A 16072-nucleotide genomic window follows, 5' to 3' on the forward strand; every position below is an offset into this window, starting at 1 on the left:
TTCACACCCTGTCTAAAAGCCAAAGTGCAATTTGCTTTTATTATTATTATTAATATTACAGTGGAATCCTGCATATTCATGAGTCAGCATTTATGGCTTTGTAAATATGCACATTTTTGGTCCATTTAAAAAAAAAAATCTCATTTTCTGTATAAGTGGATATTCTTATCGCTCACGTCGTAACCCTTAATATGGAAGTACAATTTGCTGCACGGAAGTGTGCTTGGAAATCCCAGAAAATACATTCAAAACGTGAATTCAACTTAAATGACATGATATCTTTGAAGGCAACCCCTCACTGCTCATGCTAACATGGTTCAAGTGTGATTCAAATGTTACGACCATGAAAGAGACTGGTGTTAGGCAAATAGATTTTCAGACGTGTGGTTTCACTATAATGTGTAGTGTTTTACTAATGTGTTGATGACTAGCTAGTGCACTGCTAATGCTAGCTAATGCTAGTGCTGCTAGTTCTTCGGCCATGGTCACATTGACATGAGCCCCAAATAGTTGTCCTTGGTTATACCTACCGTTAACTAGCAGTTCCTACCCAAATTTTAGCTTGCAGTTCAAAGCAAAAAAACAGCCGAGAGAAGGCTTGCATCTAAAATCAACACTCGTTAATTGAGACACTTGTATGCCAAGTTACCTTTGTATAAATGACAATAGAAAACTACCGGCAGTGCTTCAGTACCTTCTCACTTCTTTCTGGCAAGTCGACGTACTCCGTGACAATACTAATCACAGCGACAGTAGATGTGCCAGACATCTGCCAGGGCTTTGAAGCTAAATTTACTAATCAAAATATCCCTTTCTTTGTCCATTTCTGCTCAATATTTGTTCCCGCTTGTGGCTCCACAGTCACCGCTACTTTTTCAAACTACGGTGTGGGCCGAGGGTCAAAGTGGACGTGCGCACATTAATTGCGCGTCAAAAAAATTCTGCCGTTAAAGGAAACTTCCACATGTATTACACACAACATATAATCTTGTGCAATACAAATATATATGGTGATTAATCATGATTAATTCTTTCGAAAACTGTGATTAATCTGATTAAAGTTTTTAATTTTGACAGGCCTAGTTAAAAATATTAATGTTTGGTGCGTACCAATTACTTGTGGCTTTTTGCCATTCGCTGGTTGGTGTGAAACGTAACTTCCACAAAGAGCAGGGATCTGCGGTAGTTTTTTTTTTAAAACAAAAGAAAAGGGAACAGTCTTTTAGAGCATAAAATCCATGGGTGGTGACTGATGGTAAATGTGTCCAAATGTCAGCAGTATCAGACAGATTATCTGAAAGACTTGACCAAGATGGTATCACTGAATCTTAAGTTTGCATCAACATGTACAAAAGACAAATTGTTCTGTGTTCTAATGGTCAGCATTTCATGTCTTTTGCCTTTTTATGAGTTGATTTTTTTTTCAATTTATCATTAACTTGCATCAGTTTAGCACATGCATGAACGGTCTGACATTAGGCAAAATTTCATTTTTAATGATGTTCTAACACAGGGGTGATGAAAGTTGGTGAAATTTTCTGCCTCTGGCTTGGTTTTTTTTTAATTGACCTGAGGCACATTGTAGAAATAAAATGAAACAAAAAAAAAGAAGCAAAAATTGGAAAAATACAGTAAAAGGGCAAAATGAAAAGAGAATCTGATACGTTGACACTGACAACTAATAATAACACAAATATTTGTCTTTAAATATATAGTACAGTATAATTTTTTTTTGCGTTTTTACAAAAAAATAAAAATAAAATAAAAATATAGCGTAATATATAAAAATAGCAAAATTACCCCTGTTTGACACCCCTGTTCTAACAGTCGTATGCATCCCCGGAGCCTGGTTATGAGCACCAAATGTTGCTCCACTTTTGAGAGAAGACGTCTGCAGTTCAGCATTTTCATGATAGAAACAAAAACCCTCCTTCCTCATGGACATAACACCACCTCTGAACCTGCCCCGTGTATATGCCGCCACTTCACAAAAAACATTTTTTTTTGTTTTTTTAAAGCCGACTTCACTACATATCTTAAAACAAAGCCTGGAGCTCTGTCAGCTATAAGCCAGTCCGCTACAGACATAGTAGAACAATAAGTTGGATCTGTGTTTTTCGTCAGCAATAGGCTAACCTCACGTAATGTTAGCATTGCATCTCACATACACATACATACAATGTTTGTGTCCTCCCCCACTCCTTAATGTTACGTTGTAGAACCTGATTATATGCCATCTACTGCATATATCATCATCTATATATAGTATATACACAGTACGCCGCCTCTGCCCCACCCTTCCTGGAATACCTAACCCAAATAATCCCAATAGGGCAGTGGAAACTATACAAAAGGTACACATTTTTGCACTTGCTAGCCCTAAACGTCCTAAAATTAGGACCCTACAACAGTAAGAATTCCTAACAAAAGCACGCACAGTGCATCCTCCTCCACAACATCTTCTTCTCATGTAATTGTCCCCGCTGCGCTGTGCCTGCAGCGAGTGCCAGTGCTCCCGCAGGCCATGATTAATGTGATTGGAACCTTCCTCTGTTTTGTCGGCGCTTTCCTTCAGAAGCCACAGGGGGACTTGTGTGCACCGGGGAGGGCCTATTCAGCACATACGCCCTTCCATCCACCCATGCCAATTGTTTCTGAAGTCTTCAAGAAAGGGGGAGTATTAATATCACGTAGGGATGGACTAACACAACCAACAGGGTAGGCTGCTGATAAGGCCTGCCTCAGCGGGAGTGCTCAGAAATACCTGCACAGTTTTATCTTCACCAAGCAGCCTGCTTCACACATGGAGGGACGGGGGCCTGTCCACCAGTAATAAAACACACAAACACATCTTATGAGCTGTGTAAGTGCACACTTGCAAACCTTAGGTCCTCTGTGTCAAATGTGAGGTAAGGCTCCAATTCTATTTAAACATGGACTTGTAGTCAGAATTCCACAGTCGCCTTCTGAAGGTGAAGTCGGTGGAAAGCAGTTTCAGGAGGAGATGATTGTACCAGCACATGAGCTGCACGGGACTTGAATCATTTCTTTATACGGTATATAGAACTGAATGGAGGCTTGAAAACCGCATATTCCAATAGAAGCTTGTCCAAAAATATTTCACTGAGGTTTATTGTTGCGATGTACTATATTGTTGACATTCTGTATTTTTAAATGGGCCGTTCCACCGAATCTGTGCCATTTGTGTCCCCCGGAAGTAAAATGTATACCGTAAATGCACACTAAAATTTGCTGTATTTTTTTTTTTATTAAGAAAAGTATCCTGCACATTGAGCTGATGGTGCATTTAATAAATACAATTGAAAAGTTGAATTCAAATGATCTTGAACATACAAAAAATAGCATTTGTTATTTCCGATTGCCCAAGACTTTACCAAGAAATATCATTTACTGTATTTACTCTGAAATGTTACATTTTTGCATGTTTGTGTTACTTCTTATCCCAACTATACTGTAAGTTTATTTTCTTTAAAAAAAAAACAACAAAAAAAAAACAATTGAGTTCAACACATTAACCCCTCCAAAAAATGTTGAATATTCTACAAGGCACATGGTCCACAGGAAGGTGCATGCGATTGGCTGGCGACATACCCCGCGACCCTAATGCGGAGATGCTGGGGTGGGGGGGTCTGGGTTCGTACACTATAGCGATCTAATTTTGTATTATGTAATTATGTATTGTGTAAAACTAAGAGATAAACAACATCTGTATGCCGACCCGTCATTATTACATCGCTGTTTGACGTGTGTGGTAAAAGGCAGTGTGCTAGCATGAATTAATTTGAGACAAATGTGCACATTAGCACTTAATAAGTCATCAAAACTTAACTTTATTCATTCCCACATAGTATCAGCATTTGAGACCAAGTATGAGGTGAAAGAAAAATGGTAAAAATACAGTAGTAGTCTATCTGTGCGAGAGAAAGTTAGCACACCCACAATGGACATGCGTCAAGTGAGCCGGATGTAACAGAGAGAATCCGGCCACTTTTCAAAATAAAACATGGCAATTATTTTACCGGTACCAAATGGCCGCGGCCCGGGGGTTGGGGATCACTGATGTAAGGGAGATACTTCACCGTAGAACCCCTTAAGTCACATTTCTGTGAGGTCATACAATTCACTGAACTTCAGAGCTCAACAGTAAGACATCAGCATTGACACAAGTCAATGAACGCAAAGAGAAAGGATACAATGTAAAAAAAAATAAATAAATAACACACAGCAGAAGTAAAAGCAACAGCAGCAAATAACCAGCAAACCGCAATGCCCCTCGGCAGACGTTGCACATGTGCAACATTATTGAACTCATTTCCTTGATTAGGATTTAGCCATCAGTCTGACTGCAGCAGGGCAGAAGCTGCTGTAAAGAACTTTACAAGACACTTTGAAACTCTGGTGTCACACCAACAAGCCAAAAAGGTTTGAAGGTAACTAATCTGCACTGAACTGAAACTGTAAAGACTGAAAAAATAATGAGTCGATGATGCAGTTCACAGCTGAGATCAGCTACATGGGAAGGTTATGAGAGCCACTGGAAGAAAACCTGATGGCAGTTTTTGCTCTCAGATTTGCAATTTTGGAACTATTCAGAGTTGCTAAAAGCATCACTGTACAGACACCGCTCTAGTGCAGATGAAATGGCTAAATTATTAAAATATGTTTAATACAGAGGAAGACTCACAGCCTCCCAATAAGGATGAAATTATGAGGCGATTATGTGCATAAAACATTTATGAATGTGCCTTTGTTTCAGTGTAAATCACATGTAATTGAGATTTGCAAGCAGTTTATGGGCTATTCCACCAAATCAGTGACATTTTCTTGTTGTAATGCTAGCAAAATAAACTGAAATTTCTGTCTTTTTTAACCTTAAATCTGATAATAAACATATTGAACTACTCGAAATATTTATTGGCCCATCTCAGGCAACTTTATTTCATTTTTGTACAAGTTTAGTAAGTCGAAGAAGACTCATTTGAGTAACAGGAGTGAGGTTCAGGTTCAGCATAGAATTAGCAAATATGTGCATGTTGACACTAAGCACATTACAATGATTCAACCAAAAAAAAAAAGTATTTTAAAAATAAACAAATTTTAAAAATGTAGTTAACGTGACTGTGCTGAGGCTTTTAATGCCCCGTCATTGTTGAAATATAATATGCAGAAAAATATATTTTGCAGAGGTGGTAATGTGTTTGGGTAACAGGACTGGGGGAAAATCTAGGGACACAACTTGAGTTTTTACTTTTTTTTTTTGTTTAGAAAATAAACACTGCCTAAAGATTTTAATTATTTCATGGTAAAAGTCTAATTTTAGGAAGCGAGGACAGGTAGCTAATGCCATTTTACCAGTGTTCAAGGTAGTTTAAATTAACTTTTTCAGTTGTATTTATTAAATATGCACTCAGATCAATGTGCTTAATAAAAGTTATTTTATTGTGCATTTATACATTTTATTTTGCCTGAGAATGAAAATGGCGCTGATTCAGTAGAATGGCCATTGTTAACAGTGGCATGAATGTGAAGTAAATATTTGTGTACAAAACGGCCAAGAAAGCCAGGATATATGACTTGATTGATAAAACAGCGGCAGAGATGCTTTGGAACGAGGAGGTTAAGAGGACGCATGGGTTTCGCTCCTGAAAAATGTTCCGATGTCCTTAGTGGCCTTTGTGTTTGAACTTACTGATAAATGATAAAAACGCAGCAAACAAAGCTGTTTCCTCAGTGATAGAAGAATTTGGAGATGGCTGGATGTGTCTGGATGCACAAGAGCAAGACAAAAGCGCATCACCGACAGAAGAAAGAGTATTCGTCTAAAAGAATGTCACTGACACGCAGAGATGTGACATTATCCTGAGCACGCTGGTAAGTGTACCAAGTGTAAAACAACACAACACACAATCTCCAACAGTCCCGGCCAGATCCATCATCTTTGTGTCACAGCCGACTTCCTGTCTTCATTTCAGCCGAGGGGCGGTTGGGTGATGAATGTCTCCTCTGCACTCTTCTGTCCTTGGTCCTCTTGGGTTCACCCACCTCCCCCACCATTCTTCTATTCTGTCCCCCCGTCTTTGTCGCTCCTTCTCTCCTCTCTTTCTCCCGAGTAACTGGTAAAAATAGATCTTCATAAATCATGCATCTTCTCTCACAGCAGAGCATATGAGCAGGAGAAAAAAGAGGGAATGAAAGAGAGAGTGTAATGTTGAGAGTGAGATGTACAGATCGAGGCGGATGACATCAAACTCCGGGAGAAGGGTGGGAAGTTGACAGCGGGATAGATTGGAGCTGCGGGGCTTTTGGCTGCCCTCTCCTTTCTCTCTGAACATGGTTTGAGTCATGCTGGAGTTGTGCCGAAAGGATGAGAGGAACATTAAAATGCCAGGGAGAAGGCTGTCAGACTTATGAGTGGTCACCATGCCAGCAGAGTCCATGTTTAAAGTGTTGAGAGAGGAGATGCATCTCTTCGACTGTGCTCAGTCAATCTGTCTATCACTGTGGGTAACCGCTCTAAGAGCATCCCTGGAGGGGAGGTAAAGTGAGAGACTGCGTCTGGACTACTTGAAATCACATGAAACCACCACCACGAGCTATACTGAGAGGATCCATTTGAAAATATTGAAGTATACTTAAAGATGGCTCTTTTTTTCTGTTTTTGACATTTTAAAGTGAACCATACTTTGAAGGGTTGAATCTAACAGCTTGTTTATGAGCTTCAACTTAAAAATGTAATAGTTTGGTGCGTGTTTTTTTTTTTTGTGCATTTCCAACCTTTCAGATGTACAGTATGTACTATATACAGGCCTGTCACGATAACACATTTTGCTGGACGATAATTTGTCCCACAAATTATGGCCAATAAATGATATCATAGCCAACATTATTTTGAGAACATAATTTCATTGATGTAATGATATTATATGGCATAACAATGTGAGTCCACTGCATCAAAACTAACTTTAATTTCTCAAGAGTATTTAGCATTGTAATTACAACGTCAAGAGCTTTACGTTTAATTGCCGGAGTTTGGTCAAAGTACATGTTTTGGACGCAGCTAAATGCTTTTGTTGCACGATGAGGGGTTATGCTTTGGGAATCACGGCGGCTGACACATACGTTCCACCGTTTTGTATTATTTATTTCACCGTCTTTGTCACAAACGTTTTCATCTCACAAAATGACAATGCGCAAAACCGACATCGGACTTTGTTTTATACTCAACAGGCACGAAGAAAGTACACACACAGCTAGTGCTGCTGCTGTGTGTGCGCTCGCTTGCAGCCCGTCTCGCCCCACTGAGAGACTGACTGCTATAGAACCAACAAGTCCAGGTGTTGAGACGGATGCAAATGATCCCCCTTGTCATCCAGCCTGTTTGGTAGAGCGAGAGAGAGAGAGGAGGAAAACAAACACACATGCACGTATCAATATATCGAGGCCGGCAAAATGATCGACTTCGTTTTTATTTATCGTGCGATTTGGATTTATCGTGCAAATTGACAGGCCTAACTGTACAGTATATGTTTAAAATACACTTGTTCTGCATGATGTGGAGGTGACACATAATGAGGCTGGTGAGTTTTCAAGTGATCCCTGCTTTCGTTTTTATGCCACTCGTAAATCTCGTGAACGGTAACGTTTGAGAACGTCATGCAATTTCCACAACAGCTTGTGAAGTTCTCACGCAACAACTTTTGGGTGTCCATGCATGACAAGCGACGACAGGAACAACGTCAAATTAAAAGCACACAATCTTTACAGACCCACCATCCACCAGTACGAGCGTGGAGTGTTTTTGTTTTTTTTTCCAGAGAGACAATCATATGTCGCTGTTTGATGTGCGTGGCAACAGCCAGTGTGCTATCATGAATTAACTTGAGGTTGTGAAGAGAACAAATATGCACAGCAGCACTCAGTAACGTCATCAAACCTTACCTTGATGCATTTCCACATTGCATCAACATTTGGGACCAAATATGAGGTGAAATAAAAATGGGAAGAATACAGTATAGCAGTCTATCTGTGCAATGGTGCGTTCATGGACCGGCGAACAAAGTGTAGCCGCTCGCAACAAACAACAAAAACATGGTATTTATTATTTGTATGTATTCTTTTTTTGAATAAAATAATAGCCCATATGTAATTATTTACACATTTATTTTTTGATACTTTTTTTATCATTGTGCCTGAAAGTTTCCAGCGGCCTGGTTCGGCACCACCCACAGACAGGTAGCGGGCCACGGCCGTGTGGTTGGGGACCCCTGCCATAGAACAACGGCATGAACAGAGTGAGCCCTTTGTCAGTCAGAAGAGTGTAACTTAAACTAGAGAGTACAAATTAAATGAGTAAAGTGCAATATACTGTCATATATTTTTTAGATTTTTTGATTGTGCTTTTCTTAAAAGTAAAGCTAAAATCCCGTCTTGTCTTGTTCTAGCAGACCTAATCTCATGTATCGTCTCTTCTCATGGCACCCGTGGTTCCCTGCATAAACTGCATGTGTAACGAGTTTAAAACAATTGTTAATTTCACCAAAACACGTTCACTATTGTTATTATATAATTTATGTGTTAATGTGTTGTATTTCTCTCTTGTATTGGTTATTGGATTGGGGATATCTCGTGAAAGTTTTCTCAGACGCCATGTTCGGTATACTGTGCACTCCTGCTGAGTGAAAGCTAGCTTCTGATCTAAGCGAGGGTAGCAAAGGAGTACACGGAAGGAGAACGTGCACCTCTCATGCATCATATGTTACCACACGCAGATGTAACAAAAGGCATCCAGGTTCCACTCCCTCCTCCTTTGTAAGCCAAGAACACAACACAGAGGAAGATGAAGGCTCATATTCAAAGTTCTGTTAAAAAAAATCTAATTATCTGGAAAAAAATAGGCTTTCAACGTCGCACAAAACGTCCCCGTGCCAATCAATCTCATGAATGAGTTTTGATTTCAGTTTCGATGGCAGGGTTACTAGGTTATTTTTGTTTTATCTTTATTTTCTTCTTAAGTCAGAAAGTCTTATTTATTTTAGTATAGTGGTTTTGGAAAGTTTCAGAGTCTCCCTTTGGAGGCACCAGAGGGCTTCAGGGGAGGCGCTGCAGCTTGAGGAAAAAAAGCAAAACCTATTCTTAAAACCTGTCCTTTGTTAAGGACAAAATTAATACATTTTTCATTCATACGGTGAAAACGCAGCCAAGGTTGAGCAGAAAACACAAAATAGACTGCAGAAAATCTTTTGCAAGGAGTAGGGGAGGCCCCAGCCCGTTCCCTGAGGCGAGGCTCACTGTGCGCAACTTTGAAAACTTTACAAACTTTGGAAACTCTTGCTTTATTAACTTCAAGTAGAAGGAAGAAAGAAATATAGCTCTGAAGAAGCCGAGCCTGTATGCATGTATGTGCGCAACACTACTGGATATAGCTCTGAACAGTAATGCTAACAATTACAATAACACAACACATGAGGTGTACTCATTGCTCCATCACTGTTATAGAAGACAAGTAGGTGATCCTATAGCAAGGCTTTCATTTCAGTTCAAGATTTCCCCTGACCCACTTCCCGTTGCCTGAGAGAAATGACAGTGGTACATATTATTAGTCTTTCTCCACATACAGCAGTGGTGACACAATTCTCCCATAGTTTTATGAAGCCGTGAACGTGAAATCAGAAGCCACGTCTTGACCTCAGACATAAGTGTCTAAGAGGTACTTGAAATGGAAAAAAATGGCTCATGGTTGGAAAAAGGCGGAAGTGGGGTCAGGAAGGAGTTCATAGTCGCAGGGCTTCCATGTGGGCGTCATGAATCGAGATGTTGGCAAAGCCTTCGGTCAGCATGCCACGCCTCTTGGTTTTCATGGCCTCAGGCAATTTATGCAGCAGTGAAGCGTAGTACTGTATGTCCTGGTAATTGTGGTAAGCTTTGCCAGGGCATCCGTCATCACCACACCACGCTGGTCTCCAAATGACCTTGGTTGGAGGTGAGTGACCATGCTTCCATGGGTTTGAATGGGTTTTAGTGTCTGCATAGAGCAATGTCTCATCCTGCGTGATTAGTCTGTCGGAGAAGTCCTACTGCTTTCCTTGAGACATGGCCCAGAGAGTTCAGGAGTCCTGAGTCCTTTCCTGCTTCTGGAAAGGTTTGAAGAGAGAGGGTTCTCGAGCTGAATCTAATCTAATAAGTCACGTTTATTGCAAATGGTGATCTGACATTGGAGGAGAGGCTAGCAGGGGTGTTTAGAGAAGTAGGAGAGAGCTGTGTACTGAAAATAAACATTTTTATGGGCATATTATTTTACATTTTCGACGTTCATTCCCCAGGAAGAGTGGGGATCCACTGTACTGTACTAATAACACTTTTATTTGGAGTTGATGGGCTAAAATATGAACCTACTTAAAAAGCTAGTAAGTATCTTGTGATCCCCTATTTCTTTCAGCCAAATGTTTATTAGGGTGAAGGCATCAAACATTATCATTTTTTCCAGTGACATTTTGGGTACACAAAATTAGCAGGAACAGAAACAATTCTCCTGTTCCTCAGTGACACCCCTGAGCAAGGGGGGTCTCAGCAAGATTACATTGGAACACTAACCCACCCAGACACACACGCACACACACGACCTTGTCACAAAGCTGAGCAATACACTGACATAGCAGCTATAATCCTATAGAGTGGAACCAGTCTACGCCGTAAACACAGTGCGAAGTGTAAATCTGTGGTGACTGCATCGGCAGTGCTATTTAATTTTAAATAAGGATCTTGCACAGAGAGAGTGAAAAAGACTCAGTGATTCGTGGATGCGGAGCAAGTGAGGTCAACCTGCGAGTTAATAAATGATGGCTTCTGAGTGGAAACCCGGTCACTGTGGGGATTCGGGGTGTGAGAGTGAAAAGTTCACCAGATACACAAGCACAAACACACATCCGGCTATGTAGCTGTGGCAGAATTATGCCTTCATATTTCATGAGCACTTCTCCCTGACTTCACTCGTGGGCCTTGAACAAACCTGACGCTTTTATTGCAGTCGAGACCACACATAACGGGTCACCGCTGTTGGGACGACTTTTACTGCTGCAAAGAAACGCTTGTTAAAATAATGTTCTCAGCCACTTTTTCTGTTCATCCTTTTTATGACTTGGAAAAGATTGCTTTTAAACAGAGCGGTCACAACGTACTGTAAAATACACCGCCATGATGTAATGAGATCCAGTCTAATCTGCATGTTAATAATAATAAGGCTCACTTTTGATTGGCACACACTACCGGTCAAATGTTTTACAACACCCCAATTTTTCCAGTTATTTTTTTAAATTCAACTCGTCCAATGAATAGCTTGAAATGGTACAAAGGTACGTGGTGAAGTTACGGAGGTTAAAAAAAGGAAATTGCACTCCCAAATCTCCTGATTGGTCGGGTGTGAGAACTTCACAAGATTTCCAGGAGATCTTTTGAATTTCTCACAATTTTAGGAAGTCCGTGTATTACAACTTGCTGGGTGTTCAGTAGTACTTGACAACCTCTCCTCAGTATCCCCAGCGCCCACTTTTTCTTGAAAATGGCAGCCAGACAGTGTTTTTTCAGATGTACAAATTTTGTATCTAAACTGGAGTACGGCAGCAATGGGAAGATTTTTTTTTTTTTCCTGGGGAGCTAAAGACCTACCTCGCGACCACTTCATGGACAGCTGTTTTGTGAACAAAGCGGGCGTGACTCTATGCAGCTCTGAGCGGTGGTGGAAGGTGGGGGCGGGGAGCTGGAGCCGACCCTCATGTCGGCCAAGAGAAGAAGAATGCAGATTTGCTCTTTATACAACCTGAGATTTTATTAAAAGGAAGTTACTAAAGTGCCCCTTGGGATCCAATTTTAAAGCCCCTGAAATCAGCAGGATGTTGCTAAATATATGCACAAATTTAATTTCAACGCACCAATATCAACGAACTGACCTTTTTATGAGACTGTTAATAACAATAGTTTTGTGTGAGCTAAATGTATAATATTGAGTTTACCCCCTTTAGGTTATTTTTGTTACGTGTAGCTCAAATAGCACAATTTTGTGCAACAGATTTACAAGAAAATATGCAGTTCGTTTCTTTGAGTGCTTTCGCACATTCGGGAATGCTTTTAGATGCTCGTTAATGTAAATGTAAGTCTGAGAAGAAGAAAAAAAAACTGTGCAGACTTCACAGAGAGCTGTTAGCTCATGACTGATGGAAGAGATAGTGAAAGAAGAGAGTTGTGTCAAGAAAGTAAGGAGAGTGAACAACGAGGAGGAGGAGGGAGTTGCCATTGATTTGCCTTTAAATTACGACCACTACCACTTTTATCTTTTTAAAGTTTGCATGCTTGTGGTAAGGCCACCATTGGCATAAGTGCTTTAGGCTGCAGTGTATTAAAACTTGTTCTTTTATAGTGTGTTTTATTTGATGTATCTATTCAACAAATAAGCAAATCGAGAATGCTTAGCGTGACGGGTTTTGGTCCACTTGCAAGCAAAGTGGGTTGACTTCAACTGAAATGTGAATGCCGCACTGGACAAAACTTTGAGCAGGGTTAAAATGACAGCAAAAAGCATGGAGAAATTTAACAGCAAATGTATTGGAAGTGCTGCCTCTGCGTCGCTTGTCTCCGCCTGTGTGTGTGTGTGAGTGCTGCGTGCCGCCCCCCCGCTGTGCACGTCTGCACTCATGCATGGGTGCTCTTTAAAATATATCTTACTTGACATCTCACATGGTAAAAATAGCACAATATAAAACAAACATTTTCATCACAGCAGAAGTGGTCATACAAAAGCTGTCCCATCATTGTGGAAATTGTAAAGGCTTATTTTCCCTAATCTTCAGGAAAATTTCCGTTGTTTTCAAATACAAATGTTGACAGTTTACCATAAATTCCGGAATGAGATGAAGAGCACCTGAATATAAGCCTCACCCACCAAATTTAAAGAGAAAGATTTTTTGTACAGACATAGGCCGCCCTTGTCTATAAGCCACAGGTGTTACGTTGTAACATGTGATATTTACACAGAAACACACAGTATAAACCTTGTAATCTTACCTCCATTCGATCTTGCAAGCGTCACTCGTTAGCGCCGGTGAAAAGTGAGACGCTTTATTTCGTCAGATTTCAACAGCTGCCACGGTGCAAGCAGATAAACCTAATCAAACTTACTTAAGATTTGTCAGATCAAACCGTGATCGCTGGATACAACTTAAAAACATGTGATATTAGCTTCTATTGCGGAAATACTCTACTTTCCGTTTCGACACTCTTAGCATCATGGGAACCAAAATTCCATAAATTAGCCGCATCATTGTTTAAGTCCTAGGGTTCAAAGCGTGCAAAAAAAGTAGCATTTTATAGTCCAGAAATTACAGTACTTGAGTACCAAACTACAGGTGCGGCTATTGAGAATGTAATTCAATTCCTTTTTTTTAATCTCACAATCACTGAGACAGTAAAACCACTGTTTCACTCATTAAATTCAAAGTTGTTAAACACAGCTTCATTTAACTCAAAGCTGCTATGGTCAGTGTTTTCTGGGCTATTAACGTGTGTGTGTGCGCCTGTGCGTGCTGGCGTGTGTGCATGTGTGTGTGTGCAGTACTCACCGCACCACTGAGACGGCTGCGTGCATTCACAGCATGTTTGAGAGCTAGTCTGATCATAGCTGGCAGTCTGAGAACAACAGCCTCCATGTCCTGGTCCCCACTCATGGCTGCCGCCAACTTCCCCAAGCCGTCCACGTAGGTCTTCCAATGAGGCTGAACCTCGGCCGCTCCCCCCAGGCAGCCATGCATCACTGCTTGACAGAACCCTTTGCAGGCCGGAGGCCCAAGCAAGCCCTGGCAGTGCGGACAGTACCACAGTCTCATAAGGGCTCGGCCACAGTCCCGACTGGGTCGCAGGTGGTCAGTGGTATTGACAACCTCGATGCCCAGATTCAACGCCTGAAGAAAGACACGTGTTGCTAAGAGCGAGCGGGATAGACGAGTCATCATCAGTTTGGGATAAGGCCCAAAGGCTCCCGAGTCCTTCCAGGCTTCTCTAGCACACTCTTCTGATACAGACCCGCTACCCCCAAGTAGGCGACGGTATGTCAGTTGAAAGAGGCGGCCATAGAGCACTGCCACCATGTGGTCCACTGCGGAGTCTGAGCCCAAGATGTAGAGGGACATGTCCAAGAAGAGCTGCCCGACTGAGCTCTGGGCCCCACCTCCCAGAGCAGTGAACTCTGACTTCAGCATGGCCAACGTGGAGTTCCGGCCGTGACGCAGCACCAAGTCAAAAGCCTCTGCAAGAAAACAACAGAGGATAAGTAAATACTGGGGTTCCATTACAAGGCATGTGTACTCAGATATGTTGCATTTGAGAGCGTTAGGCAGAAGTGAAAATTCCACTTGGAGTTTATGTGATACGACCTCAAAGTGTTCCAGTAGAGACAAACTATGCACACAGCTGACAAACACAACAAACTAGTACAGTAGATTACATTCCAAAACAACTGTGAATGGCAAATAGTTGGGTACACGAGTAGTAGACGTTACCCCCTTCAAACCCTCCTGCTCGCTTGACGTTCCGATTTCGGATCAACATTTGCAAAAAGAAGTCCATCCATCCATCTACGAAGCCGCTTATCCTCACTAGGGTAACAGGTGTATGCTGGAGCCTATCCCAGCTGACTTTGGGCGAGAAGCGGGGTACACCCTGGACTGGTCGCCAGCCAATTGCAGCACACACATAGACAAACAACCATTCACACTCACATTCATACCTATGGACAATTTAAAGTTGCCAGTTAACCTAACGTGCATGTTTTTGGAATGTGGGAAGAAACCGGAGTACCCGAAGAAAACCAACACATGCACAAGGAGAACATGCACATTCCACACAGAGATGCCCAAGCGGAGATTTCAACTTAATTGAATTATCAGATTCGATTCAGCTCCGGAACCCTCCCCTTCTCTCTTCAATTGCCATTGTTCACTTGCAACACAATCCAACTTTAAGTCCTCAACATAACTCACACACTTACTAAATGTATTTTACATTATCACACGCGAGTCACAGTGTAGCCTTTAGCCTGGTCGTCAATCTAAAGCTAGAGGCTAGCGGGCTAGAGAAGGCATGTCACCAAGCTACGTCTCCATAATCCACATTGCTTGCCTGTTGCAATTCCACTAACAATTTACAATAATATATTATCTTGTGTTCACCACGCTATAAGTTTTGAGGGCCGATTGACACTTGTGCATTTCAAGGACCACAGAACAAAGTGCTACATCTCAACGCTTGACGAAAAACAAACAACACATGTTGGGTTGTAAAGTGACAATCCGAATGATTTTTGGGTTTTTTTGCATTTTAATGAAATAACTCATGCACTGCGATTGGCTGGCGACCAGTCCAGGGTCTACCCCGCCTCTTGCCCGAAGTCAGCTGGGATAGGCTCCAGCACATCCGTGACCCTAGTAAGGATAAGCGGCATAGAAGATGGATGGATGGATGGATGGAAATAACTCAATACAGACATATCAAAACGGAAATATCTGAAATTCAAAATAATTTCTGACAACTAATTCATGAAGGTAAATATAGTTCTTGTTGTATTTTAGTAAAGTGCCATTGTAAAGTCTACATATATTCATTTTTTGTGTAGAAACTTCTGACTGCCATTGCATTCTATTGTTTTATTTTCCTCAAAACAAGCTAACAAATGGGCTCATGAATTGTACTAATTGAGTAAAAAGAGCGACCATTAGGGTGCATGCAAGTCGGAAAGCAGGAAGCATTTTCAGGCCAACCTGAGAATGGAAAATAATCAGCGGCATTTGAGGCTCAAAACGTCACCATCTCATGTCCAAGGTGGCACAGGAGGTGAGAGCTCTATTACTGCAGCCAGCAGCTAAAGTATGAGCCCGCAATAACATTGTGGATTACTATTAGAGTATTATTACTGAACTGAGCAGGGGACCTGAGAGTCTGTGCAATGAGGCTTTACCCAGGAGAGGAGACAAGTCATGCTTTATAGTCTCACGGGTCCACTACATCTCGA

The 16072-nt window shown here is 41.3% G+C and overlaps 1 protein-coding gene across 2 annotated transcripts in view; it reads right to left on the reverse strand.

Annotated features, from left to right (window-relative positions):
- gpc3 (glypican 3) overlaps positions 1 to 16072 on the reverse strand; it is a 158293-nt gene that overhangs the window by 64998 nt on the left and 77223 nt on the right. For both annotated transcript variants that reach the window (XR_008572878.1, XM_054791896.1), the window contains exon 3: positions 13629 to 14311. Coding sequence is in view for 1 of the 2 variants with exons in the window: in XM_054791896.1 (XP_054647871.1) it covers positions 13629 to 14311 (683 nt within the window). In the remaining variant the exon portion in view is untranslated. The remainder of the gene's footprint in view (positions 1 to 13628; positions 14312 to 16072) is intronic.

This window comes from Dunckerocampus dactyliophorus, chromosome 11 (genome assembly GCF_027744805.1).
Source record: "Dunckerocampus dactyliophorus isolate RoL2022-P2 chromosome 11, RoL_Ddac_1.1, whole genome shotgun sequence".
Classification (NCBI taxonomy): domain Eukaryota; kingdom Metazoa; phylum Chordata; class Actinopteri; order Syngnathiformes; family Syngnathidae; genus Dunckerocampus; species Dunckerocampus dactyliophorus.